Source organism: Leishmania martiniquensis, chromosome 19 (assembly GCF_017916325.1).
Source record: "Leishmania martiniquensis isolate LSCM1 chromosome 19, whole genome shotgun sequence".
NCBI classification, from domain to species: Eukaryota; Euglenozoa; class Kinetoplastea; order Trypanosomatida; family Trypanosomatidae; genus Leishmania; species Leishmania martiniquensis.
Genome location: NC_090154.1, coordinates 417,388 through 430,795, shown reverse-complemented (window position 1 = coordinate 430,795; position 13,408 = coordinate 417,388). Strand labels below are relative to the sequence as shown.

The 13,408-nt window shown below is 62.2% G+C and overlaps 2 protein-coding genes across 2 annotated transcripts; both read right to left on the bottom strand.

Moving 5' to 3' along the window:
- Nucleotides 1–1,358: 1,358 nt before the first annotated feature.
- Nucleotides 1,359–4,040, bottom strand: LSCM1_06287 (uncharacterized protein; the record flags this gene model as incomplete). The annotated part of the gene is made up of 1 exon (XM_067323718.1): nucleotides 1,359–4,040. The coding sequence occupies one exon, from the start codon at nucleotides 4,038–4,040 to the stop codon at nucleotides 1,359–1,361; it is 2,682 nt and encodes an 893-aa protein (XP_067179347.1).
- Nucleotides 4,041–7,556: 3,516 nt separating this feature from the next.
- On the bottom strand, nucleotides 7,557–12,029 carry LSCM1_06286 (uncharacterized protein; the record flags this gene model as incomplete). The annotated part of the gene is made up of 1 exon (XM_067323717.1): nucleotides 7,557–12,029. The coding sequence occupies one exon, from the start codon at nucleotides 12,027–12,029 to the stop codon at nucleotides 7,557–7,559; it is 4,473 nt and encodes a 1,490-aa protein (XP_067179346.1).
- Between the last annotated feature and the right edge of the window lie 1,379 nt (nucleotides 12,030–13,408).

Sequence of the window (13,408 nt, the reverse complement as noted above, 5' to 3'; positions counted from 1 at the left end):
CCGCGGCTTCCAGACGGACTCGTGTGGGCTGCATACCGGCATCCGCGCGTGCCGCCTCCAGGAGGAAGTCGGCCAGCTCCAGGTCAGGGCCCTCTTACACCCCGCGTCCTGTGCGCATGCCATGCCGTGGCTGGCAGTGCCTGTGCCCAGTGCCCGCATTCGCGCAGCCTTGGCGGCCTGGCGCAGGGCGCGCTTCTTGTCTGCGGAGGGCAGACTCGATGACTGTGGCTTCCGTTGCCGGCGATGCCGCCTGAAAAATGCCTGCGCCGCTTACACGCATGCGTCGCGACAGGCGTGTCGGTGCCAGGAGTCCGCGCCCCGCCATCCCCTCACGCCCGCACGCGCTTCACAGTAGTGGGTGCGCCGAGCAGAGGGCGCCCCTGGCAGAGGCACACACCTACGCGCAGCGAATCCATGGCATGCCGAGCACAGCGCGAGGTCGTAAAGAAGCATTACCTGTGCGCCTCGATGCTAACGTGGTGCGCGTGTGTGTAGGTGGGGAAGGAAGACATTAGTCAACATACACAAGAATGTGCTGCCGTAGCCTCGGTGCGAAGGGCTTACTTGAACTCGTGGATAGCGTAAATCTTATGCGTTGTCGCGCTCCTCTCGCCAGGGACGCGCATGCGCTGACATGATGTATGTGTATGCGTGCAGGAGCACCCATCAGCCGCACAGATGTCTTGTACATATGGCGGCGAGAGGAGGGTGGCGAGGGGAAATAGCGGCGGGGCCAGGTGAAGTAAGTGGGCAGGCGGGCTCAGTGGACGAGCGGACGATGCCCAGCAGAGATGCGCAATCACAGCCAGACGAAGGAAGCAGTGGCGCAAAAGTACGCGAGCACCAAAGAAAGGGGGTGGGGTGGAGGGAGGCGCTGATGCGGCAGCGCAAGCACATCAATATATTCGTGAGCGGACACATACACGCACGTGGCTTGGGAGAGGAAGGGTGGGTGGGGTAGGGGGCGGGGGTGTAACGATCACACGCACCCACCCCACCCACGCACTCCTTCCCTCTCTTCCTCTGGCGCGTGTTGTCCGCCCTAAACCGAGTCGCGGATGCCGTACATGCAGAGAGAGAGAGGGAGCGCGCGGGTGGGGCGGGGTGGGCACAGATCATCTCACGTGCGCTGTGGATGAGCGAGAGGAGAAGCATTGAAAAGGGGGAGGGAGGAGAGGCAGAGAATTTGACCCGGGCATACGCCCCAAATCCAACCTTTGCCCTCTTCGCCTCCCTCTGCGCGCACACACACACACACACAGCCACGGCGCGCAGAGGCGCGGACACGCCTTTAAAAAAGAGATCCATTCCATGCGAAAAGGCACGCGCCAGACCCCTTTCGTACTTCCGCAAGCGCATCAACGATTGCCTGTGCCCCTGCATTGCGATGTGCCGTTCGTCAACTGCCTCAGCAAGCGTCGCAGCTCATCGTGAAGCCAACGAAAACGTCGACCGGGAGTGGGCAACACTGTGGCGCAGCTTCGCGGCGGCGTCTGCGCAGCAAGACGCTCGCGAGTTGTGCCGGGCGCTGCATTGCCAAGGCACACCGTGGCCGTACTAGGAACGAGGAAGGTAATCTTGCCGGCAAGTTCTACAATCGCCGGAGCCGCATGCAGCACTTCGCCGTCCGCCTCCATGTAAAGTTCCTCTTCCACGCCCGAGGGCGCGTTCACTAATCTGTCCATCGGCCCCACCATCGCCCCGCTGGCAGAGGAAGGAGGCGCACTCGTGATGAGAAACCGCGCGCCATCAAAGGCGCTCGTGCTGCGCCAGTGAACGTGCCCCCCTGTGTAGATGGAACGAACACCGGCTACAAACGGCAGAATCGTGGCGACCCAGTTGGTGCAGCTGAGCAGTCCGTCTGTGGGATTCGCGTGCGGGGCGACGAGCATGCCGCCACCGTACCAGCGGCCGTTTGCGAAGGCGATCATCGACGACGGCAGCTCCACCCAAGTCAACGACGAAAAACTGCCATCGCTGACGTCGTGTGGCCGCACGCTGGCACTTATGACCCCTGTCCCGGCCTCCGTGTCAGCGCCTAGAGCCTCACTGCTTACCCGAAAGAGATGTTCACTCGTCCAGTCACCACTGCTTGCCTGCGCGTTCAGCTTGCAGCGGATGTACTCGTACTGCTCTTCGTCCTCATCGAAGCTCGCGGCTGAGACAGCGTCTTTGCCGCTGATATCGTCACCTGTGACCTTCGTTGAGGTGATAGGGATGGCCAAGTCGCCGCTTAGGCTCACCACCGGAACGCCGGTAAGGTAGCGTTCTGGCTGCTGCAGTAGACGGTGAAGTTCGAGCTCGTTCCTGTTAATATCGAGAAGTTGCAGGACTTGATGAGGCGGAGTTTGCAGACTGCATCGAACCGTCGTAGCACTGGGCGGTGGGATCGATGCGCGCGCGTGCTGCGCGTACGCCGCCGAACCCTTCTCGGCTTCAGAAGCGGCCTTTGCTCCTTGGGTGAAGGTGCTGGCGAGGGTATGGGAGGGGCCACATGAGTCATGACCGCGGGCAGGACCCTCCGTCTCTGTGCATACGCTCCACCCCAGCTGAGCGCACAGCCGTTCCAGCGGCGTGCGCAAAGATAGAAACGGGGCAAGCGCCACAAGAGAATTCGGCCCGCCTCGAGGCGGCACCGAACCCGCATCGGAGCTCGAGGTGGCGGAGGTCGGCTTCGTGTACGCGCTGCGGTTGCACAACCCGGCCGAGCTACCGCCGCTTTCGCCGTTGCCGTCATCTTCCCTGCGCATCTGCACCCAACTCGCGTCGCTCTCGGCCGCTGCACTGTCTGTGTCGTAGTCGTCCAGCGGCGTTGTAGAGGTGGCCGACAGCGGCACACGTGGGGGCAGTTTGCAGATGTACAGTGGCTTTGGTGCCATGAACAGGAGCGAGACAAGGGCTGACGTGGCGAAGAGGAGCGATCCGCCCAACATAGAAATCCATCGACAGCGCTTAAACCGCTCTCCGCGCTGAACAACGTCGCACGACATGCCAGCTGAGCACTCATTGATGAAGAAGTGTCGCGTGCCGGTTCGCAGAAACTCGATGCGGCCGACATCCACCGCATGCGCCGAGCAAGCCGGCAGCTCTGATAGGGCGGAGGTGCCGTACTGTGAGAGAGGCAAGCTCGAGGCCACAGCCCCCCACGCCTCGCTATCACGATGAGATCTGTCGTCACCGCAGCTTCCGCTCGCGACCGGGAAGAGCTGATGTGCCAGCCCGTCGCGCACGACGCGCAGAGCGTCCTCTGGGGTGCGGCAGCATAATCCAAGCTTGGAAAAGTCGGAGCCGGTACCTCCGGGCACGTATATAACGGCGGGAAGAAGCTGCGACAGCACCGCTGCCTCGCGCTCGACATGCGCGTCCGATGTGGTGGTGGTGGCAGCGCTGGTGCGTGCGCTGCCGCTGGCCGTACGCTGCGCAAACCAGGTCAGCGTTCCTTCGCACAGCCCATTTGTAACTTCGCTGAGCGTCCCATCCCCACCAACGATGAGAAGGATATGCTGCGTGGACGGTGACCTTCGACCCTGCGACGGCCGCCACCGATCGGTGTTGAGGCGTGAGGAGAGCACGCGTTGGCTCAGAGCGTCGCTCACCGCCTTTGCGTGCCCTTTCTCGTCGGTGCGGATGATGACAGTTCGTACCGCAGCCCCACTGCTGGAGGATGCCGGTGGGGACTGTGAGCAGCCGGCTGGCCTCGCTGGCATGGCTGCTGCTGCAGCAGTCCATAGAGCATTCACCGCCGATACCGGTGATGTCGCCGAGTCTGGCAGAGGATGACAAGACAGATTCTGCAAGAAGCCGCTGCTGCTGGTGGTGTGTACCATATCTTCTCCAAACGACTGACAGAACAGCATCTCCAGTCGATTCAGCACTGCTGCACCTTGTTTGCCACCGCTGATTGGGTTGCCCACGACCCAAACGTGCAAGCAGCACCGCGGCGACGGTGTGACGTGTAAGGTTGGACCCGCGACGGTGACCTTCGCCATGGCCGCCAAGGTATCCGCGCCCGTCTCCGGCGGGGACGATGTGAGCCACATGGAGGACGGCGAAGGGGAGCAAATCGCCTTTTCGTACGAGTCAATACCGAAAGAGAGCGACGGAGGCAACGAAGTAAACGCCAATGAGGCCCCTCCCTCTGCAGAAAAGACTTGCCAACCGCCACACACCGTCACTGGGCGCAGTCAAACAAAAAAAAGTAAGCAGACACAAGTGGGAGGGGCGTGTGTGTGTGTGTGGGGGGACAAATACAGCGAATTGAAACGCAGAAACTAACGCAGAGAGAGATGTCTTGCGCTGGTCTGTGATTTCACCGAAGGCACTTTCTCTTCCCCTCCCCCTTTCTCTTTCTTTATTCTGTTTCGCTGTGCCTCTCCACGTGCAGTCACTTCCTGCCTTGACGGCCGCTCTCCCTTTCTCCTCCCTCCGCTTTGTGCTGTCTCCACAACGGCGGCGGTGGGCACCGGGTGAGGCGTGCGGATGCCGAATACAAGTTCCTCTCCTCTTGACTACGTCGTGCTGCGCGCTGCTACTCCTTCTTCGCGCCGTGCGCAGGCCTTCTCGAGGTGCGCCGAGGCGTGTGCCGGATCGGCTTTAGTAGGCGGCAGTATCAAAAATACGAAGCGGGCGAGGCAAGGCTTCCCCTGCTCTCTCCCCTCGACGCGAGCGCGAACAATAAACAAAAAAAAATATCGGAGTGCGCGTGCGTGCGTATGTGCGCCACCACTCAACCTGGCGGTACTGCCACGAAGAGGACGGTGCGCTTCCTTTGTGTTCGAGTGTACGAACCCTCTCAATGAGTCTAGGGCTCCAACCGTTGCAAATACAGCGAGCCAGTAGCCCCCTTCCCGCGCAGTCAGATGAGCTGCCAGACTCACGTGAAAGCGCCAGCAGCAGCAACAGTCGTTGCGACAAAGATAGCAGCAACAAAAACACGAACCCACGCAAGCAATCAAAGATACAAGAGGAACACGGAAGGAGGCCTGCGCGATGACACAGCAGCGAAGCCTACGAAGGTAGAGGTGAACTATTGATGAGGTACCTGAGCAACCCGTAAGCAGGCAGGTGAGGCGGACGGAGGCAGGGTGGTGGTGGTGGTTCGGCGACAGCGCACAAGGCAGCAGAGGGAAACTTATAAGAAAGCTGGGGAGGGGAGGGAGAGTGGGAGGGCTGAAGAGTGAGATGTGGCCACCCCCACGAAGAACAAAAAAGCTGCAGCAGAGTCGTACGCGCTATTTATCACTTCCGTTTCTTTTTCTCTTCCACATACCCCGCGCGTTTATATGTTAAAATAACTTCTTTTACGGCGACAGAGAAGGACGGACGGACATCAGAAAAAGGGAGGAGACACAGCCGCACTCACACACACACACACTCTCACTCCCTCTCCTTTTCTCTTCTAGCAATGTGAGTGAGTGTGCCTTTGTATGTGATGGCGACGGGAGCAATGAGAGCTCCGCCTCGCCCCTCTTCTCAGAATTTGAATCCCCCCCAAAAATAAATAAATCGCAATCCGAACCAAAGAGAGAGTGAAGAGTGAAGAGAAAGAGTTGGATGAGAGCGGGGTGTGCAAGTGTCTGTGTGCGTGTGTGTGTGTCTCCCGCTGAGATGCGCGTCTGTGTGCGTGACAGTTTGAATGCAGGCGAGAAAAAAAACACGTGCGGTAGAGAGGGGCGAGACACAGAGGCGGAGGAGTGGTGCAGCCGTCACGCTTGTGGGTGTGGGAGGAGGGGGCGGGGGCCGTCCGTGGCATCACGGATCGCGTACCAAAACTCTGAGGTATCACTTCCTCACAGACGTGTCGACTCCCTATGCACCCACCACGCACCAGTGCTCTTGAACGGAAGCGGGAGGCGGCGACAGGCTCCGGCGCATCGTTGCCTTCCCCAGCCCCCCCTCCGCTGACCTCCTCTTCTGTAAAATCGCGGAGACAGCCCCTGACAGGCGATGAAGGCAGCGTGTAAAGGAGCGATTTCGAGCGACTACCCTTCGCGCCAAGTGCCTCTCCATAGGAGGCAGCACCCGAAGCGCAATACACATAGACACACCTACACACACATATATATATATACGTGATCCCCTTGCACGCACCCATTCCACCACGAGCACGTCAGCAATCACATGCGCTCTCAGCCGCCCCCTCCCCCTCCCTCCCATCACCCCTCCCCACCGCCTCGGCTTTCTCGTCGCCCCGCCGCTATATGGTCGAGGCGCCAGGGTGCCAAATCAGCACTGCTTGGCGCCGTTCAGCCCAGTGCAGCTCCGCTGCGTGCAGCGCCGGCGAGCCACCACGGGCTACGCTCTCCGCATCACCGCAACGACTGAAAAGCGGTCGGCGGGTGTGTCTATTCGCTCAGCCGTCCATTCCACTCGCAGCGCGCCGGCACAAGCGTCCCCATGCCCGCGCAGACCTTTCCGCCGACGCCGACGAATCTGCAGACGTACCCTGGCGGCGGACTGCACACTCTGTGGCCTTATCCGCCCCACCTCTTCCTCCTCACACACACAGAAAAAAGAAAGGGCATCAGGCCCTCGTGACGCCACAGAGGGAGGCGGCTTGCACCATGAGGTGCCCAGACAGGCGATGCGGCGCACAAAGTGATGCGAATGAAAGCACAGTGCCAAGCGGACGGTAGAGCGTGGCGGAGAAGAAGCCGAAGCCGAATAGAAGGCTAATCTGCCCCCCCCCCCCACAGCTGTGGGGGAGCGAGAAAATGGCGAGACGCGCCATCTACATCAGACGTTCTCGAGAACCACAGAAGAAATGCCCCGATGCCGAGTCGCCCCCGGATTTATGATGTGCGAGAAAGAGGAGATCGTCCATTCAAGAAACGCACACCAGCACACTCCGCTGAGCGGGTGCCACCCACCGTCTTTCGACGCTGGGGCACCGCTTTCCACTGAATTCGTTGACAATCATGAGTCTTTCGCGGTGATGTGCTTATGCAGAGGCTCGAACGTGCAAGTTCGGTTAGTGCCGCTGCCCCGCTAACCCCTCTTTTCGGTGCGACCAATCAGCATGAAGGAGCTTGACAGAGAGGAAGGGCGAAGCCATCCAGGAGGTGCCTGCGCGCGTGTAGGTCCGTGAAAGGCCCACAAGGGGCGCTGATGGTGGTCGGAAGAGGGCTGATTGTCACAGAGAGTCGAAGAAGAAGCGTATCTCTGCTGGGAGGTGAGCGCACACCGCCGGAGGGAGGAGAGGGGGACCATCACTGCACAAGGGGCCGAGGGCACAACCCGCACCGAGAGGCGCGCGTGCGCCATCGACGAGCACACAGTACGCAGGGACAGGAAGGGGAAAACAGAAACGCTAAAACAGCCATCGCCACCGTGCCGGTGTCGCTCCCACCGCCCCTTCTTCGCTCGTCCATCACTACGCCTCCCTACCGACAGTCACACCCGCACAGACGGATAAGCGCCGCTGATGGATGCTGATGCCACAAGAGAGCGCTCTCCTCCGTTCTCTACGCCATACAAACAAATCACTGAATATTCTTTCTCTATGGGTTCCCCGTGCAGAGCGACATTGTGCGCGCTAAGATGCCATTCCCGCTTCGTCACTCCTCGCCTGCGGGGTGCGCTACCTCCTCCCGCGCGGCGGCATCAGCAGCCGACGACATTCGCGACAGTGGCGCTACTGAGGTGCGAGAAGGGCCGGATGCGGCTGCTCCGGTCGACGAAGCTGCCGCCACTGCTTTCTGAAGCTGCGCCATGTAGGGGTGCATAACCACGCGCATGACCTCCTCGAGCGCTGCGTATGAGAGGGGTGACGCCGGCACCGTGGCAGCCGTTTGCTGATGCCCAGTCAAACTTCGCTGAAGGTGTTGCTGCCGACGGAGGAGGCGCAGGAGTTGGCGATTGTGCTGGGAGGCCTTCACTGCCTCCTCTTCCGCTGCCTCCGCTCGCACCCGCGCCCAAAGGCCCTCGAGCGCGGCTTTGAGTGCTTCGTGCGACTCCGCCGCGCTGCTTGCAGATGCCTCCGTAGCGAGCGAGTCCGAACCGGCCGCCTCCTTCTTTCCCTGTGCTTGAGCTATGGCGACCCGCACATGGGCCTCGATCTCATCTGTCGACCTTCGCACGGCGTGGTCGACGACACGGGTCAGCATCTCCTCCAGCTCGAACGATGTGACGGGCAGCACCGGCATCGCCGGCTCACCTCCATGCCTGTCCTCGCTTGCGCTACGACGAACGTCGCAGTAGGCGTCGAGCTGCTCCACAACGCTCGCGTGAATGCTTTGCCGGATGGCGTGCGCGATCTCAGACACGGCGTCGGCTGTCATCCTATTCAGCGACTCTGGCGAGGGGGCGGCCACGCCTGTCTCCGCATGCGCCGATGCTTGCGCTTCGGCCGCCGCCCGCTCTTTGCTAGCGAGGGAGTTCAGTTCGCTCCGCAGACTCTCCAACTCCTCACGGATCTTCGAATGGTGCTGCTCCTGCCGTTCATGGAGGTCCTTCAGAAGACACAGCTCTTCCTCTCTCTGCGGCTCCGTAGCCGCCATCTCGCGTGGGCCGGCCTCGGCAGCGCTCGCTACGCCGTCAGTCTGAGCAGCAGACGCGGCCGTTGCTGCGGCTGCCGCCAATGCTGATGTCTGCTCACTCAGCTCACGTAGCTGCGCCAAGGCCTGCGACACGATGCTCTTCAGCTCATCTTGCTTCGCAAGGAGCACAGTGGACGCAGCATCGGCGCTGTCGGCCGGGGACGTGGGTGCCGGCGTCGCCTTCAAAGCCGTCACTGCGGTCTTAGGCATAGCCTCGACGTTCACCGCCTCCGTCGTGCACGCATGCGTGCTGTCGAGGCGCTCTTGGAGCACATCTATAATGGACTTCACCTGGTCTCTCACGATCGCCTCCAGTGTGTCGGACAGCTTCTCCAGCGACCACTGCCCCACCATACTGGAAAGCGTCTTGACGAGGTGGGCGGTCGCTTGCTGGTGACGCACCGAGACCTCCTCGACAGCCTCCGCCACCATTGTCTTCATCTCGACGCGCTGCGCTGCCCTGGCGACAGCCTCGCTGTCTGCCTTCACGGCATTCGACTGCCGCGCCGCCTCCATGTGCGCGCGCAGCTGCACCTCCTTGCGCTGTACCAGAACGTGAGTAAGGGCTGCGACGCGAATCGCGTCGGTGACAAGCGTGTCTGAATTATGCTGCTGGTGCGAGGAGGGCGCCGCCGCCTCCGACAGGGAGCGCAGGATCCACGGCTCCTTCGATAGCAGACGGTGCATATCTTGAAAGGTCTCACGGACTTCAGCGCCTTCGGCAGAGAGCTTCTGCACCGCTTTTGATTCAGCCGTGGCCTTGCCTTTGGCGCTGCTCGTCTTCACATCGCTACTGGCATCGCCTTCAACCTTCAAGCTACCCAACACGTCCGTTAAGTGCGCCGGGGACACATCATCTGCCGTTAGCACTGACATGCCCGCCAACTCTGGACCGGCCGCCGTTGCCCGCAGCTTCGACAGCTGGTACTGCAGCTCCTGCTGTAGAACAGCGGCGTCTTCTCTGGATAGGCGCGTGTGAATGAGCATGTACACATACGGCCGGGCCGTCTTTGGCGCTGCCGCGGCGGCGGGGCGAGGGGCTCCATCGGGGATCGACGACTTCGCTGCTGCGCTCTTGAGATTGCGCTGGCGCGACTTCCTGAGCTCCGCAAGACGCCTGATGCGCTTTGAGTCAAGACCGGCAAGCTGCGCTACCTTGGCCGGCAGCCGTGAAACGCCGCTTGACACTGCATTGGCGAGGTCGGCAGCGGCTTGTAAGGCCCCTAGCCACACGGTCGAGGGACTGCTCGCCGTGCCGGCACCGTAGACCACCATATGCATCGTCAGCGACGAGGCATGAGGCGAGGACAAGGGCCCCGCCGCCGCCGCGGCTCGTATCTCCTCGAACACACTCGGAATGAGCAGTGGCTCCAGTGCGTGAATGGGCACCGGCTGACCAGGGCGGGACGCCCATAGAAGCGTGTCCATCGCGCTCTCCACCGATAGCAGGCGGGGCGGCCGTGAGGCGGCGGGACCCCTTCGAGAAACACTCGCTTCGATGGCAGCGACCAGGCGCGCCCGAGAGGGTGTCACTCGTATCTGCTTCCTCTTTTTCTGCTGGGCGGCAAACGCCTCGATGGAGACCCGCGCCACGCGACGCATCGCGCGCTCCATTTTCGCCCTTTGCATCGCTGCGTCTGCCCTCTTTTGCGCCGGCGGCTCTGCGGCAGTGGCTGCCGGGGCAGCGCTGGCCGACGGTGGAGAGGACGAGGATGGTGACAGTCCGTCTGCTGCCTTTGCGGTGCTGTCCGCTGCCCTTGCGGTGCCGTCCGCTGCCTTTGCGGTGCCGTCCGCTGCCCTTGCGGTGCCGTCCGCTGCCCTTGCGGTGCCGTCCGCTGCCCTTGCGGTGCCGTCCGCTGCCTTTGCGGTGCCGTCCGCTGCCCTTGCGGCGCCGTCCGCTGCCTTTGCGGTGCCGTCCGCTGCCCTTGCGGTGCCGTCCGCTGCCTTTGCGGTGCCGTCCGCTGCCCTTGCGGCGCCGTCCGCTGCCTTTGCGGTGCCGTCCGCTGCCCTTGCGGTGCCGTCCGCTGCCTTTGCGGTGCCGTCCGCTGCCTTTGCGGTGCCGTCCGCTGCCCTTGCGGTGCCGTCCGCTGCCTTTGCGGTGCCGTCCGCTGCCCTTGCGGTGCCGTCCGCTGCCTTTGCGGTGCCGTCCGCTGCCCTTGCGGTGCCGTCCGCTGCCCTTGCGGTGCCGTCCGCTGCCTTTGCGGTGCCGTCCGCTGCCCTTGCGGTGCCGTCCGCTGCCCTTGCGGTGCCGTCCGCTGCCTTTGCGGTGCCGTCCGCTGCCTTTGCGGTGCCGTCCGCTGCCCTTGCGGTGCCGTCCGCTGCCCTTGCGGTGCCGTCCGCTGCCCTTGCGGTGCCGTCCGCTGCCTTTGCGGTGCCGTCCGCTGCCTTTGCGGTGCTGTCCGCTGCCCTTGCGGTGCCGTCCGCTGCCTTTGCGGTGCCGTCCGCTGCCCTTGCGGCGCCGTCCGCTGCCCTTGCGGTGCCGTCCGCTGCCCTTGCGGCGCCGTCCGCTGCCTTTGCGGTGCCGTCCGCATCATCTTTCTGCGGCACCGATTCCGCTGTTCCACTTGACACGCCCCTGCCCGGTGGGGCGTCTTGCACCGGCGCTGCGTCGAGGCGACTCTGAGGGGGGGCATTGTGCGTGCTCGGCGGAGCTGCCTCCGCATCAGCAGAATCGGAGGCCAGCGGGGGGACGGCGGAACAAGCCCTGCCGTCGGAGCTGACCGCAAGTTCAATGGCCTTCGGGGCTGCAACCGACACGCGAGGCGGCAGGGGCGGCAGCTCTGCGAGTGTACGCACACGTGTCGTCTGCTCCTCGCCCAGAACGAGGACCGTCAAGGACGGGGTCGTGACAGAATGGCCGTCCTCGGTCACCACCACTGGCGGAAGTGGATGCATGTGCAATGCATTACGGATGATGAATTCCTGCACTTCAGCATCTTCCCTAGGGAGGTTCGTCTCTACAAGCACCACCAACGGCGAGGATGGGTCGGCCAGGTCGCTCTCTTCGATCTCTGGCCCGTGCGCTTTTGTGTGGACGACCACCGCGGCGTGGATGCGGTTGACCAGATGGATGTCTGCGAGGTGCGCCAGCTGGCGCTTCTTCGAGACGGTGGTGTAGTCGAGGCGCAACAGCCGTGCCACGTCAGGAATGTCGGTCGACGTTGAGGATGACGAAGACGAGGAGAGGAGGTGCTTCAGAAGCGTGCAGTTCACGCCTGAGAAGACAACGTCCACAAGAATCTTGCTGGCGCTTGGTGCCGTTGCTTTGGCAGGCGTTGCCGAGGCTGCGGGTGGTGCTGCGAGGTGCTCATCGCGCTTCACGGGGGCTTCGACCGCTGAACACTTTTGTGCAGCTGTCCGCGTTGGCCGTTTCGATGTGGCTGCCTCCCCTTGCAGCTCCGCTAGAACGGCGTTAACGGCAGCGTCAATAATGGAGCTCGTGGAGCGTCGCCCTGCACGGCCGCCTAGGCGACGACCAAGATGGCGCAGCATGTCTCTTCGAATCCGATCAGGCTAAGAGGACAACGAGCCCCACGCGAGGAGACGCGCGCGGGGTGCGGGGTGCGGGGGGGGGCAGAGGGAGAGAGAGAAAGAGAGGGAGGGAGAGGGGTTCTCTCAGAGGGCAGAAAAAACAAAAGGAAAGAGCAACGCCTGGATGATGACGAAGGGTGAGGAGTCGAGCACGAGACGGTGCGAGGCAGAGCACAAATACAGCTTCTATGGTGGAGGTATGTGTGTGTGTGTGCGTGGTGGTGTGTGTGTGTGGGGGGGGGAGGAGGAGGGGGTAAGCCTTTCCTCGCTCGAGACAAGGAAGCCAAAGCGCGAAGGAGCGAACACTCGAACACACACACATACACACATACACACTAAGTGGCGGTACTGGACACCTCCGGGGACTCGGGTTGTGTGTGTATGTGTGTGTGCGTGTGTAACTACTCTGCACAACAGAGAAGACGATGTGAAGGGCCTCGGTGCGCTTCAGGTGCACGCACGCCCCCAGGCATGCACACACACGCCGAGAGAGAGGGGGGAGGGAGTAAGCGTCGCAACAGTGATGTCGATGACTGTGGCAACCTGTACGGCGATAATCGTTCGTGCCGTTCGCGCGCCGAATACCATGACGCCACGCACGGACCGCCTATAGCCAGAATGAGGAGGAGGAGATGGACGGTGTGCAAGGGACATGACAAGTGCATCGGGGCGAATCGGCGGGCGCTCGTTGGTGGAGAGAGAAGTACGCGACGACGAAGGCCGCCAGCGGAGCTGCACTAAATCCTGTGCCACACCCCTTCTCCTCCCCTGTCCACACACTAGAGCCCCCCTCTCTCCCTCTCTCACTGTCTGCCGAGTACGCTTTTAATGTGCGCCGGTGCAATGGAAAGAAGTGCGTGCGTGTGCGTGCGCACGCGCGCGAGAGGAGAGAGAGCGCGCGGACGGGTTGACGGGGGGGGAGCTGTGATGTAATGAAGCGCGTTGCTTACTTGGGATTGCCAGGAGAAGAGCGGAGACGGACGCAGTGTCTGTGCATTCACGAGCTTTTTCTCCACTTGTCTTTCCTTCGTCAGCGCCCTCTTGTAGGCCTTAATGATGAACGACGCGATAAAGAAGGTGAGGGTCGATAGCAGAGCGCAGGATGGGGGAGGCGTGGGGCGAGGTAGGCGGGCGCACCTGTATCCTCGAGCTTGGGCTCCGAGGGGGGGGCCTGAGAGTAGAGGTCGGGAGGAGAGGAGGAGGCCTCATCACACCGATACCGACGCCGACATCCGCACACGCGTGCATCATTTACCAGGGGCGAGTGGAGGCTGTCTGCGGTGACGCATCAGCTTCATCATGCACCGCTGCCTGTCGCCCCTCGAAGATATCTGCATGCA